Source organism: Anoplolepis gracilipes, chromosome 5 (genome assembly GCF_047496725.1).
Source record: "Anoplolepis gracilipes chromosome 5, ASM4749672v1, whole genome shotgun sequence".
In the NCBI taxonomy this organism is placed as follows: Eukaryota; Metazoa; Arthropoda; class Insecta; order Hymenoptera; family Formicidae; genus Anoplolepis; species Anoplolepis gracilipes.
This window is the reverse complement of record NC_132974.1, coordinates 1,503,197-1,517,323: the sequence shown is the minus strand read 5'-3', so window position 1 is coordinate 1,517,323 and position 14,127 is coordinate 1,503,197. Positions and strand designations below refer to the sequence as shown.

Here is a 14,127-nt window from a genome sequence, read left to right as displayed (position 1 = left end):
CTGTGTAAATTCATGAATTTAATCGTGTTCCAAGCTAGTTTGACAATTATATACGAACATTCATGAGAGCAGACCGACCGAGAACTCTCTCGTTAGACGGGGGGATGGACCATCCAGGGTCGCTACCACCATATGTTTTTGCTGACGTTTCGACAGCATATCGCTCGTAAATCTCCGTCGGAGACAGCCGACACGAACGGGACAGATCAGACCCCGCGAAAAGGGTCTCGACGATTGCAATAAATCATCGAGTCTGTTGTGCCTCGGTCAATTACAAAGCCGCGTCGGTAAATAACGAATTACGCGGCTTTCAATTTGTCTGTATTTACGGTATAATGGTCAAATCCCATCGAATCTCCATCGGCATTGGAAGCTTTTTACCGATGTTCTCGGAATCGATTCGCATGTGTAGATAGTGCGCCCGCGCCCGGATTGATCGAACTTTACTCCGACTTTCACATTAGTCTTCATTAATGTCGCGCCGTGCATGTCCTGACGAATAAACAAAAAAATGAGTATGGAAGTTATGATTGACAGAAATGGATATAGTATCAAATTTCGATTCGCATATTTCACATTTCTTGATAATCTGCCACGCTGTAAATAGCCTATCTGAATAATTTATTGTATTAAACTGTAAGAAACAGAGAGATTGGGAAAATAAAAATGTCATGATATTATTGGTAAAATAAATTTCATGAAATATTATATTTTTTAAATTTATTTATATATGTTACATTGACGTCGCATAAAACAATTCTTATGCACGCGTGTACGTGTATATAGATGTGTATATGTCTGGCATATAACGCTGACATAGCTTTACTGTATATATAATACAATTAATTAAAAATATAATTAATTAAATAATATATAATAAAGTCGTAAATCAAATTTAATAATAATCATTATTATATTTATTGTCTTTTATAGATATAATATTAAAATTAAAAAATTTTACAATTATAATTATTGAATATGCAATTTCAAATTATCATAATTTTGAATGAATATTTTTACGTTGAGTATAAAAATTGTGTTGGGTATTTTACTAGAAATGTTTATGAATACTATGTCCTAAATTAGATTAAATATTTACATTTTAGGATTATATTATGAATATTAGAACGAATGGTTGTATTCGCTTAGTAGCGAACCAAATGAAATATGGTTGTAACTGATGCGCCAGATGCGATTACGAGAAATTACGGATGAGTTTGCACATTTCGTGAACTGAGTCCAGTAATATTAGAATATCCTGGTATCGTGCTATTGTGTTTCTATGAAATTTTATATCATCGAGATTTAGATAATTTCTCTCTTTAATGTTTCTACGCACAAATATCTCTAGAGTAGTTTTAATGCATTCTTTTCCTACGATTTCCGCTTTCCTTCACAAATCATCCTACGAAAGATCTGCAACGACATTAAATTATTCTGCCTGTGAGCTACAGTGGGGCGAAATCAATTTTCAGTGTCTCGAATCTCCTCGAATTACTATTCGCCTGCAATTCATTGGAAAGAAGACACTGGAGCATCGTGTCAACCATTCAACTATTAAGTAATTCCAGCGATTAGCAATCAAAGAAACACTTGCAAACGCACAAAAACAGCGGGAGGGATGAAGGGCCGACCTTGAAGGATACGTCGGGCCTGTCAGGGCCTGCCAGAAGAAGCGAACAAGAGGAACCGACTGCCGGGAGGGTCGTCACCCCCTCTTAAAAAAAGGGGTCGAGGCCTGGCACCAGATCAAAAGCTCGGTCACAATAGGTTGCCTGCAAAGCTCTGGTTCCAGGGGGTCGGAGGCGGAGGAGGAGGGTGGTGGCGTCGAGGGCAGCGACGGGGGAGGCGGCACGAGCATGTGCTGCGTCCTTCAGGGTGCCGAGAGAGTGTTTCCCTCCACCGGGAACGGGGGGAAACACGGGACGAGTACGAGGAGTGGCAAGGGCGCCGGCGGCACCCCCGTGGGCGCCCAGGATCTACCCCTCGAATCGCTCTGGGCGGCCGGTCTGGACGAGGGGATGGGGTTTCCGCAGAGGTGCTCCTACGCGAATCAGCACACTACCCTCGCGACCTCTGCTTCGAACCACACGTCCCCCGCGAATCCCGATGAGCTCTGGAGAGAGAGAAATCTCCCTCATAGGTATACACAATTATGCACGTAATTGATCGATGGTTTTAAAAATTTTGTAAAATTTTTTAGATGAGAAGGAGAGGAAAAAGATAACACAAAAATGAATTTTTATATCTTGTATATTATAGAAAAGAATATTACAGATATATATTTTTTATAAATATATAAATGTATAAAAATGATATTTATAGATATAAATTTATATTTATATGCATAAAAATTTTATTTGTCTAAATTTATATCTATAAATTTATATCTATAAATATAAATATTAATATATATATATACATATTTTTTTTTATATAATTTATAATTGATATTAATTTTTGAATCGATCGATTTTGTGAGTTACTGCATCTACTACGTCAAAAAGTCCCTTGTTCGATTCGCGTTTATTCTATTAACTTTCATTATCGTTCAATCTCTCAAGTGTTGCTGACAGGAAGTTTCTAAAATTTTTTTGTTTTGAAAAAACTTCGTGAAAGTTTGCACATATTATACACAAGTTTAGAACAAATATTCTAGATTTATTAAGAATTTATTTTTTTTTTTTTTTTGGTTTTTTAATCTTTCTTATCAGCAGTACAAATCGTAGAGAAAATATCTAAGGAAGAAGAAAATTGCACGGCAGTTTATTACGCTCCTAAATCTTCTGTCCTTTCTAAATTAGTCTAGATTAGTATGAATTGCTTTGTTTGTCTTACCGATTAATTTGCATTCACTTTTTCATTGTATTCTTTTTTACAAAAAAAAAAAAAAACCTTAATTTTCGATTCAACTACAAACTTAAATTATTTGAAATTTCGTTATCACGGTACATTCTTTCGTTTTGTCTTAAGAGTATAGTTAAAGAAGGCGAAAATACAACTTGAAAATACAAACGTTATCCTCTCTCCCACTACCCCCATATCAACACACGGCAGCTATAGAAAGACTCGCTCGCACAGAACGCCCACGACCTCCACGGGGATCGGTTCCTCGATCACGGATGAGATATGGACGTCGGCAAACGAGCGGCGCTTCTGCCGCACGTCGACCACCTCGACCGGCATCGGTTCGTCCTTGAACCTGCACGAGAACAACCGCTCGCTGGAGTCGCGCGACGGCGACTTTTACTCCACGGATATCGAGGATTCCAAGGACACGTCTTATCGAAGATATTATCCGACCACACCGACCACGTCCGGTCTGGGTTCATCCTCGGACCGGCAATCCGTAGAGACACAGTGCGGTTCCCGGGATCTGCCGGATCATCTCTGGGCGGCCGCGATGGAGGACGGCTTTTCGCGCTTCAACGCCATGAAGTCCCTGCAGACGATCACGCGTCAGCCTCGTCCGAATCACGACTGGGTGAAGACCGAACGGATCTCAAGATTCACCAAGCATCGCACGATCAGCCAGTCGCCGCAGCGCGAACAAGAGATCTGGACGTCTAAGCTGAATGAGAGCGCCATAGTCTCCGATTACGCCACGCAAAGAAATCCACACAAGTGCCATCATCAGGCACGCAGAAGCTTCTCCACGTCGATCGTCGCGGACCTCGCCATCACACCGGACGGATCTCAGCAGAGCCTCGGTAGCGGCGAGTTTCTGGTGAGTCTTGGTGTCTTTTCGGTGTCGTGTCATGTAGTCTTTTGACAATTTTAATTAATTAATTAATTATACATTATTTCTAATTAATAATGTGGTACTAAACACAGTGAAAAATGGATTTTTTATACAGAATTGAAAAAACGTAACATTCGTAAAGCACAGCTGCGAACTGATTTTTTTTTTTTTTTTTTTTTTTTTTGAAAGAACGGAAAACGTTCGTTTAAATTCAATGAATAGCTCGCTTATTAAATTCGCGTTACCATTACTATAGCTACAATTAGGTTACAACAAATCGCTTACGCCAACCACGATCTTAATACTGCCCAGTTTACGCGTCAAGTATTTTTTTCTTTTCGCCAGGATGGTTTTATACTTTGTCCTGCCGCATGGGCGATCTTCCCGCGGGCGATTGTAAAAATGCGTCATTAGTCAAGAAGACAAAAATATAAGGTTCTATTCCTCGGTATGCGGTCTTCTCTAACCTTGATTATTGTAATGAATCTGAGCACTCGAGCAAACATTTTTGACCGCAAAAGTGAACGATCGACTGTTACTTTTTCTCCTTGCTTCTATTATTGTATAAAGAAATTTAACCTACTGACTTATCACGCTGAGCTTTGGATTACCTTGCGGTGAAGTAGCGGAGACCCATCGTGAAGCTTATTCGTCGTTTTCTTTTTATCACGATGAAGTCTTTGAGAAGAGACTTTGACGCGAACTCCTGGGACTGTAAACTGAATTTATCGCCGCGTTGCGGTTTGTGTACACTTTAAAAGGCGGATTACCGACTTTCTCCTCTCTCGATCTATCCCTCTGGAAATTCTTCGCGATAATTGAATATATACATCTCGGTGCGAGTCACACACAGCAAGAGCAAGAGATCCTTGAAATTGAAGTGAAACAATGTTGACAATGATATCCCATCTTCTAAACAAAATCTTCTATAATAAATAAAATAAGAAGTTATGTACCTATTAATTTTTAGAATTATTAAGATAATAAAATAATTTTTAAAATTATATTTTTATCCCCAAGAATTCGGATAAAATTGATAAATTATTATTTTGATTCAAAACATTTGACTATTAATTATTGTTTAATAATCTTTTTTTTATTTTTTTATTTAATTGTACAATAAGAGATTTTTTTAAAGAAAGTTTAACCTTAAAATGTAACTAAAGGTAAAAGCTGAGGATTGAAAAAAATGTTTCTATGTAACTTTACAATCAGTTTGAAATATAAAAGTAATATTTTATCGTAGACATAACGTTACATCGATTTGTCAGTTTTATTAATTCCGTTTGTATACGAAATCAACACATGCTACATTGTTGGCATCTTTCCAGATTGTATAAATAAAACCCGCGTTCGCTAAATATAAACAAAATACGAAAGCGCCGCGTTGCGTCCGTTCGTGCGGCAAGTAACAGAGTTGACAGAAACTATTAAAACAGTATACGCATTTTGTTTGTGCGGAAACTCGAAGCACGTTGAATCTCGAGAGATTCGTCAGAAAACATGATAAAAATTTTAAGTCTCGCTTTTCACGAGCATATGTCAAAAATTTTATAGATAGAAGCTTTATTATAAGTATATATATATATATATATATATATATGTATGTGTGTGTGTGTGTGTGTGTGTGTGTGTGTGTATGTATGTATGTATGTATATCGTGCGGGCTGAAAAGAAAATGACAGACATGCGCGATTTACTGATATCATTTATGCAATATAAATCTAAGAGATTTTTTGTGAAGAATTTATAATTTATTGAATGTACTTACTTCATTTCATATGAGGAATAATTTCAATTTTAATTAATACTCTTTTATAAAGTTGAATTCAAAATATTAAATTTCATGTTATAGTGATACGTAAATTACAAATAGGAAATAATAAAGAGGTAACTTTTAGCTGTAAAATTACATCGTATAATCTTATTACTGATAACATTACACATAAAATATCTAAAATAGAGATAAGTTAAATTCTCGGAGTTTCTTGGAAAAAGTGCTTGAAATTTGCGCAAACTTTCCTTCAGCCGCAATTATGCATCGCTAATACTTTAACAGCTGTTTTAATTGCTATATTATGGGTCACTTATATTAATAAAATATTTAACAACGATATTTTAACAGTTTTGCAAATATGCATTTTGTATGCTTACAATTAGTGCGATATATACGGTTAGATAAATATGAATGAATTTATTATACATAACATGCATGTATGGGATATTCCATGTACTCATTTCGACGAAAATAACTATTGTCTCATCACGCTGTGCGTCAGGTGTGATAAAGTGACAAGTCGGATGTTCATCGCGCGTGATGAACAAAAGAACGACTCTCGTCAAGCTGGCTGGATGTTTATTATAGCGCATATGTACAACGTCAAAACGCAACGAAACGTCCTGAAAACGATGTACCACGAAATGCGAGACGTAAAAGTGCCATTTCACTTTAGGATATTAGAGTCGGATATTGCGGTGTATCCTTTTTTCATTGTAGTCCGAGATCTCTTTTAAAAAATGAAAGAATTTTATCATCCACGTGTCACGTGACTTGCGGCCGTTTTCCTTCACCGGATAATTCCGACCGTCGTAATGCATCATTAATTTCCTCGCTCCAGAAAGTAGTGCTGCTAAGTTGAAGCACGGTAATTGATTCGGATAACGGAATTTGTTATAGCCGCTAACTTTGGTTTTGAAAATTGAAAGTTGTACATCTTAGAGAATAATTTATTACATGCACATAAAAAGAAGTGAAAAAAGAACGAGAGAATTTTCTTTATGAAAAATATCATTTTGCTGTCTTGTGTAAAAATACATATAAACCAAATATCGAATTGTGTATTAAAAGAATCATAAAATTTGAATTAAATACTATTCATGCACTATTGGCTACAAGATAAATTAAATTATGAATATTGAGTAAACAAACATATTACATAAAGAAGAATTTTTAATTGTCTATATTTCCTTCTCTCTCTCTCTCTCTCTCTCTTTCTCTTTCTCTGTTTTGACACTATTTGAGTCACTCTGCTTAATTAGTTGTTTCTTTCGGTATGTCGTCTTGAAACTTTACATCTCGCAAATAAACGCAAGCAACTCGACTATATTTACACATGGAGAAGAGGTAAAGGAGAGAGTTGTCATGTGATTTCCACGTATAATTCTTGGCAAGATGGGCGATCCAATTAAAGTCAACAGAGTCTTTTGCACACAGCCTGATACCATCCCGGATCGCTAACTTCTTTCACTTAAATGCTTTTACCTTTTTTCCGTGACGGAAACCTCGCAACGCGACGGTCTTTAAGTGGCATCTTTCGACGTGTAATTGATCGTGGTCGACCGTCACGACGAGCCATAAAATGTTCAGAAAGTTCTTCTCTATACCTACATACAGACATTTTAATTACGACACGGAAATAAATATTTCAAACATGAAAATTTAAAATTAATTTAGATTTGTGCTTTCTTATATATAAGTCGAATCGGTAAAATTATCTATCTATTATCAAAATATCTTCTATTGAATCTTTTTAATATTTAACACATTTTAATAATTATATAATAGTAAAATTCGTAAGAAAAATCATAACAGGATGATTAAGAAGGATAGTTTTGAGGAACATTTTAACATCACATTGTTCTGTCACTTTGCAATTGAGTCAAAATTTTCCCTCATTTATGCCGCTCTTTGCTTCCCTCGGCGCTCAAAGGCGAGCAAAATGAAGATTCAAGAGCTTGCAATATAATTTGCAATACCCGAGACGCTTGTAGTAGTCGTGCAAATCACACGCACATTTCTCCCTTGGTATTCGAACGCAGGCACAAGACGATCCAATTAAACTCCGCTGTGAGTTAGCGGAGATGATCCTTTAATCGGCGATATACATGTGTCAAGTGCAGAGAGCACGGGGAACTCCGACTGACGAAATGGCATAAATCGATTCCACTGCCAGTGCTACACGAAAGTCGAGAGACATCGCTCGCTCGTTCGCAAGACGACTTTGATGAGGTCCGCGCGTAATTATCCGCCGATTAATGGCCGGCATACTACTAACGGTGTAATCTCAAGCGGGGATTTACTCTCGTAATTACATTCGCTACTTCGATGGCTTAATGAGGAATGTACGTATGTATTTGTCACTTGATCCAAACTCGAATTGCGATCACATCTCTCACGTATAAGGCGCGATTCCATCCTCGGCAAAGCGAGATTACTGACATTATTGTTTTTTTCATTCGGAGGAAAAGATTCTGTTCTCTTAGAATAACTCGTATAAATGTGTATATATATGTCTTCGACAAATGATAGTAAAAATTAACCAGGCATATTTATTTTGCATTAAACTAAAGAAAATAATACTCTATTTATTTTTCTTTATGTAGATGTCACAAAAATATTATAAATTTCTAAAAATTTCAAAATTCTATATACACAAAGAACAAATAATTCTTTAATTTTTTTGTGATATTTATGCTATTAATTATACATTATACGAATATAATAAATCTTAAAATAATGAATTGTTATTAAAATTACAGTTTATCAAAAATTTTAATTTCTATTATACCTATATTTTTTTATTCATATAAAAAAGAAGATTTCATTTCCAGAACAAATTATGATAAGATAATGTTATTTTTTTTAGGAAATTGTTTCAAACGATAGCTTGATAAGCGAAGTCCAGAATTAAGTGTTTGAATTAATTCGTTCAATCGCTGGAAGCTATCCTTCTTTGCAAACTCACTGCCAGAGTAGGATTTTAAAAGGAATCGATTCAACTATATCAACAATGGCATATTGTAACAAAGCTAGTGAGATTTTTTGCTGTAGCTCATTTAAATGCTGGAAATTAACATTCTCGCAATTTGCTAAATTTTGTGAATATATTATCGTGAATTATATTTATTAACAATATCTAATTCGAACCATTCATATTTATAATATGAACAATATTTAATATTTTTCATGTCAAAAACGTCTAGCGATTCGAGAATTTACACGACTTGAGTTATGTTCGCTCTGTTATCGAAAAAACCTTAAGAGCGTAACTTATCGCTCCAAACACCGTCGCGATAAAACTGCGAACGAACAGTCAACACCCGCCATAAAAGATATGTACTCTTTTCCTGCAATAATTCTGCGAAATGGCCTGTATATAATTTTAATCTCTCGTATTTATTCTGTCTGTTAAATCTAATTATACTTCTAGATTTTCTGAGCTTCTAGGTAAACTGTTCATAAAAGAACAAAGAACGTCTTTTTCTAAACTATACTTGTTTATACTAGAAAGAAATCGTTTTTTCCGGAAGATTTATTTAATTTTTGCAAACCTTAAAAAATTAAATCATGTATTATTGCTAAGTTTGATTTTACCGAATAATTTTTTTTACAAAAAATACAATTATGAGACAGAAATGAGATTCTTTCACCATGTTTTAACTTAATTCTAAAACATACGTGTTATGGATTTCACGAAAACAAGTGGGAAATTTATCATATTGATATCGACATCACCACGGCGGCGATATATCGTTTTCTATTAATGGAAAAATTTGCATGCATTATGCGGAGAAAATCGTGATGCGCACGTGCTTACGCGACTGAGTTCTCGCTGGTGACGGCGATTCGTCATCCTTTGAGTCTGATAAATATCCAGACGAATCGATTTTCCAGAAGACGAGATCTCTGAAACGAAATCGCTCGATCGTGGCGTGCGAACGAATAGCGATGACCTAATTAAGTTCATCGTTAATGCACGTCGCGTGCAAACTCGTAACGTGCACCCGTGCACGTGCATTATTTTTCTGCTGGAACGCGTTTGATTAAAATCCATTTATCACGGAAATCGCTTTCCATTTCTGGCTTTTGTAATGGCGGGAACACACGACGAGGACGAGGATGATGACAATGACGCGATGACTGATTTTAGCCTGCCTGTTTCAACGTACATCCTAATGTTCATTGCTTTCTTTCTGCGTCTGTTTCTTAACATTATTTTACTATCCCAAAGCGGAGAGCGACGATAAAGCTTGAATTAATAATCGCCTCATCTTCTTCCTCCGATCTTCATCCTGTTTCCTTCCGTCGCTGCATTATGCAGCATTTACTGACATTACATTGCATAATGGAGTGTCGCGAGCTACGACCGTTTGTTAACTGTCGTCGTCGTCGTTTACGCGATTCTTTTTTAAGGCCTGCCGCGAATGAGAACAAATGATTCTTTTCTTTCTGTAGAAGCTCAGGTTTTCTAATAGTCATTAAATGCACGCGGGAGTATAGTAGATTTATCTGTGCTCAGTCATCTTCTTTCTTTGTTTTTTTTTTTTTTTTAAAGGGTCAATATATTCGGAATTTTTAAAAATGAATACAAATATATATTATATATATATTTGTATTCATTTTTAAGAATTATAAATATATATTACGTATATTTATTTTCATTTTTAATAATTTTTTTCATACTTTAAAAGCAACAAAAATAATTCTATGTTATGTTGACAGGTGAGAGTACCACCTTTCAAATTGTATATATATATATATATATATATATATATAAAATATACAAACATTACAAACAATAGCCAGTGCTGCGACATTAATAACGCCATTGAAATAGGGCATTCAATATTTTTATGATAAACAGATATATTCTGTTATACACACAGCACAAAACAGTTTTAATAAAAGTGAACAATATAGTATTTGTTGAACTAGGGTGTAGAATTATAGAGAAAAATTTTTCATTAAAGAAATTTATGTAAAACATTGCGATGATGTTTATTAATATTGTAAATGCAAAGCTTAGAAAAATCTATTACACTTATCTTTTGTAAAATGAAATTTTAAGTCGTGTTTGCAAGTATTTATATTAAAAGAAGATTGTAAAAGCAGTTCTCGCGCTTTACTAAAAGCTCGTACGTCTCACACAGCGCCGGATTACCGAGACACTTTGAATCTCGTTCGTTAGTTGATGCTAATATCGCGTTATGTTGCAAGGAGAGTTGTTAGAGCTGGGTATATACATATATATACGAACGCAATATGCACGCGAAGTGTGACGCGAGAATGCCAATTTTACTCGGGCGAGAATAACCATCCACCTTTGAGTGGCAATTTCACAAAGGTGCAGTTAATTCTAGAAAATTCGTAATTTTAAAATCCGCATAAAACAGAGTCGTTGATGAAAGAATCGCGATGATTTTATTCGAGAATTTAGATAAATCAGAATACAAAATTTAATGATATGATTACTTCTACGATCATTTATCAAAAGAAAGAGAAAGAGAGAGAGAGAGAGAGAGAGAGAGAGAGAGAGACAGGAAGATTAAAACGAAAATATTGAAATCGCGTTAAAATTCATCGAGAAATCTCAACCTGTCCGGGGAGGGGACGGGGGTGAGGGGGCAAAGATCCATAAAACGTCTATCGAGCATCGGCGAAAAGTGGTTGGTCGTGAAAATTTACTTTCGTTAGCGGTGTTTCCACCGGCAGAGAAAATAAAAAAAGAAAAAAGAAAAAAAGAAGTGCAGACAACCGAGAAGAAGCGCAGCCGGATCTCGGCTCTTGATTACTTGACGAGAACGGTGCTGGTCTTCGAATCTCTCTCTCTCTCTCTCTCTCCCTCTCGATAATCGGCACATCGCCGCAATTCTCTGCAAGCTAAAATGATAATGTTCCCGCAGGAAATCAGTTTTTTCACGGGTGCAGGTCGTGGGCGGAGGCGCGAATTGCAAGAACACCTCCTGCCAAGGAGGAGAAAAAGGACAAGTACTGTCAATACGTGATCGAATTTTACGCTCGTCTGTTTTCTGAAAATAGTTTTCGAAAAGCTTCACGAGTGTTTCTTTTCAAATCATTAAATTTTTTCACTTCTGAAAAGCTCAATATTTTTTTTATAATTAAGTTTGCGTTATCCGGTTGTGCAATGTCGACGTTTTTAAAAACGTTTTTAAAGAACGTTTTACGCTTTACGAGTCCTTTTATGAAAAGACGTAAAAAATTTATAGAAGAAATGGCTTTTATTGCAACGTTGTCGCATACAATATTACCGATTACTTTTGAAACGAATGGCTGAGTGAGTTTAAACCAGAATTTATATAATATAATGAAATATAAAAATATTAATTTATGCGCATACGATATTATTAGCATTAACGTTTTACTGTTTTTTACTGTACAATGAAACAATCTTGTTTTAAAATGAGATTTTATTCATTTAGTATTAAGTTTTAAAAATTTATACTTAATTAATATAATGTATCAGCATTCGCATTTATATAAGAGACGTTTTTATTCTTTTATATTGGCCAGAATATTAAAATAAAAGAGTATTCCACTGCCAATATGCCATGAAAAATTTCTGACACTTAAAACAGTTATGACGTGTGGATTAATTTTACTTAAAAAATGAAGAAAATCTTTTAATTTATTTATCTAATTTAAATTATTTTAAAACATCATAACGTTTACATATGAAGAATGAATTTCTGACTCTAGACATATATGAAAATGCGTGTACAGCGACAAGGGATAAGATGCATGTCCACATATATATCCACTGATTTATTACTTAGAATATGTTTGAGATAAAGCGAATTATATGTTGCATTAATTACTAGTTCCTTCGATCAGTCGCTGTTCACAGAACCACCTGTTGTGTTGAAGCACTGATCGTGCATGGCCGCCATCAGTGCATGCATACTCTGTCGAGTGCATCGATAACGACTATAATTGTCGTTACTCGAGACTCCTCTTCTATTAATGAGCGATCATTAATGGAATTGATAAATAATATTCGCGATGCACATAATTCTGCATGCATGATTCTTTATCTCAGGACATGATTTTTTATCTGTAACCACAAATTCTGAATTAAATCAGAATTATAGTATATCAAGCGAGTGACATAATTAAATTTATGATCTTTTTTTTTTTTAGAGACAAATACTAAATAAAGCAAAAGAAAAATGATAGATGTTTGTTTGACGCATCAAACAAATAATTCTCATAGTATATAATTTGATTTGATTCACGTTATTATTTAACATCTCGCGTTATCAATCCGTAATCGAGCTACAGATTTTAATACGGCGGCCATTTCTCGGTGAGCGAATATATTCGTGGATTATTGGGAAGTATGATCATGCTGTCAGAGCCTCGAACTTCCGACCGTCCGGAATTCTATCGGATCGAGATACGACAGCTGACACTGCGGATGAAAACGTTGATTGGCTTTGGCGCCTCTCTCACGCTCCGATCTGATAAAGAGTGGACGCGTGCGTACGGTGTCCGTGATCACGTTGGATCAATTGAATACCTGCCCGGAATTGATTTCGGTTTAATTGTCAGCGCAGTTGAGGGCGCGAATCACGTTGCACGTTGTTGTGTTCTTTTTCTTTCGGCTGGAAAAATTACTTGGATTGTCATAGATGTTTCGTGCTACAGTCTTCTTCACGCGTCGAAATTAAATTGGAAAATCATCGCTCAGAACTAGATAATCGTAACTATATAATTAATAATTATTATGCATATTATATGTATATATTGTATAATTATAAATTATTATTATTTATAAATATATATATTAATCATATATTTAATGCTGGCTATTCGAGCTGATTAATTCATTTGTAGATATATTTGGGATCAGCAAAACACGATGCGCGTTGGTATACTTAATTATTAATAATAATTGACTAAGAGTAATTTAATTTATGATATTATTTAATTATGCATACTGCTATACAATAGTAATAACATTGTTGGTTAACATTATTATTACTATTATCGTAATTATTAATTAACAATAATTTTATAATAAATAATTATATTGAATCACGCGCAGTATCTCGTGTAAGTTCTTTTGTTACAACATTTCGTGTTGATTGTATGAGCATTCAGTAAAGTACTGAATTTTATTTCGTTAAATACGTTATGACCTGCGATCACATTTATCGCTTTGTCCACGTATCAATGAGAATGTAAAGCTTATTGTGAGCACATTCTGATTACTGTACCGCAGAAGCTTTGTAGTATGTTCATTGCTATACTATATGGCACGCAATAGTAACGATTTTCATTATGATAATAATATTTCGACCTCAAAATAAATTAAATCGTAATTTAATCATAGTAACATTCCTATAAGCCTCAATGAAGAATTCATTATCTCGAAAGTTTATATGCGCACAGCTGATAGTAATAATAATAATAATAATAATAAATTACACACATTATAATAATATCTTATAATAATAATAATAATGAATAATGAATAATATTTTTTATATATTTTTTAAACAGAAGTATATGTATTTAATGAATAGTACGCTCACGGATCTTCTTTTCTCGAGAATCATATATTTTCCAAGTGTTTTCCCATTAA

The 14,127-nt window shown here is 34.8% G+C and overlaps 2 protein-coding genes across 4 annotated transcripts in view; both read left to right on the top strand.

Annotated features, from left to right (window-relative positions):
• Positions 1 to 8,175, top strand: part of LOC140665975 (uncharacterized) — a 41,972-nt gene extending 33,797 nt beyond the window's left edge. The window contains exons 2-3 of the mRNA XM_072892635.1: positions 1,476 to 2,143; positions 3,082 to 8,175. Coding sequence (XP_072748736.1) covers positions 1,860 to 2,143; positions 3,082 to 3,772 — 975 coding nt within the window. The 5' untranslated portion in view covers positions 1,476 to 1,859 and the 3' untranslated portion in view covers positions 3,773 to 8,175. The remainder of the gene's footprint in view (positions 1 to 1,475; positions 2,144 to 3,081) is intronic.
• The window catches only part of LOC140665970 (uncharacterized), a 227,048-nt gene that overhangs the window by 99,661 nt on the left and 113,260 nt on the right, over positions 1 to 14,127 (top strand). The window lies entirely within an intron of this gene.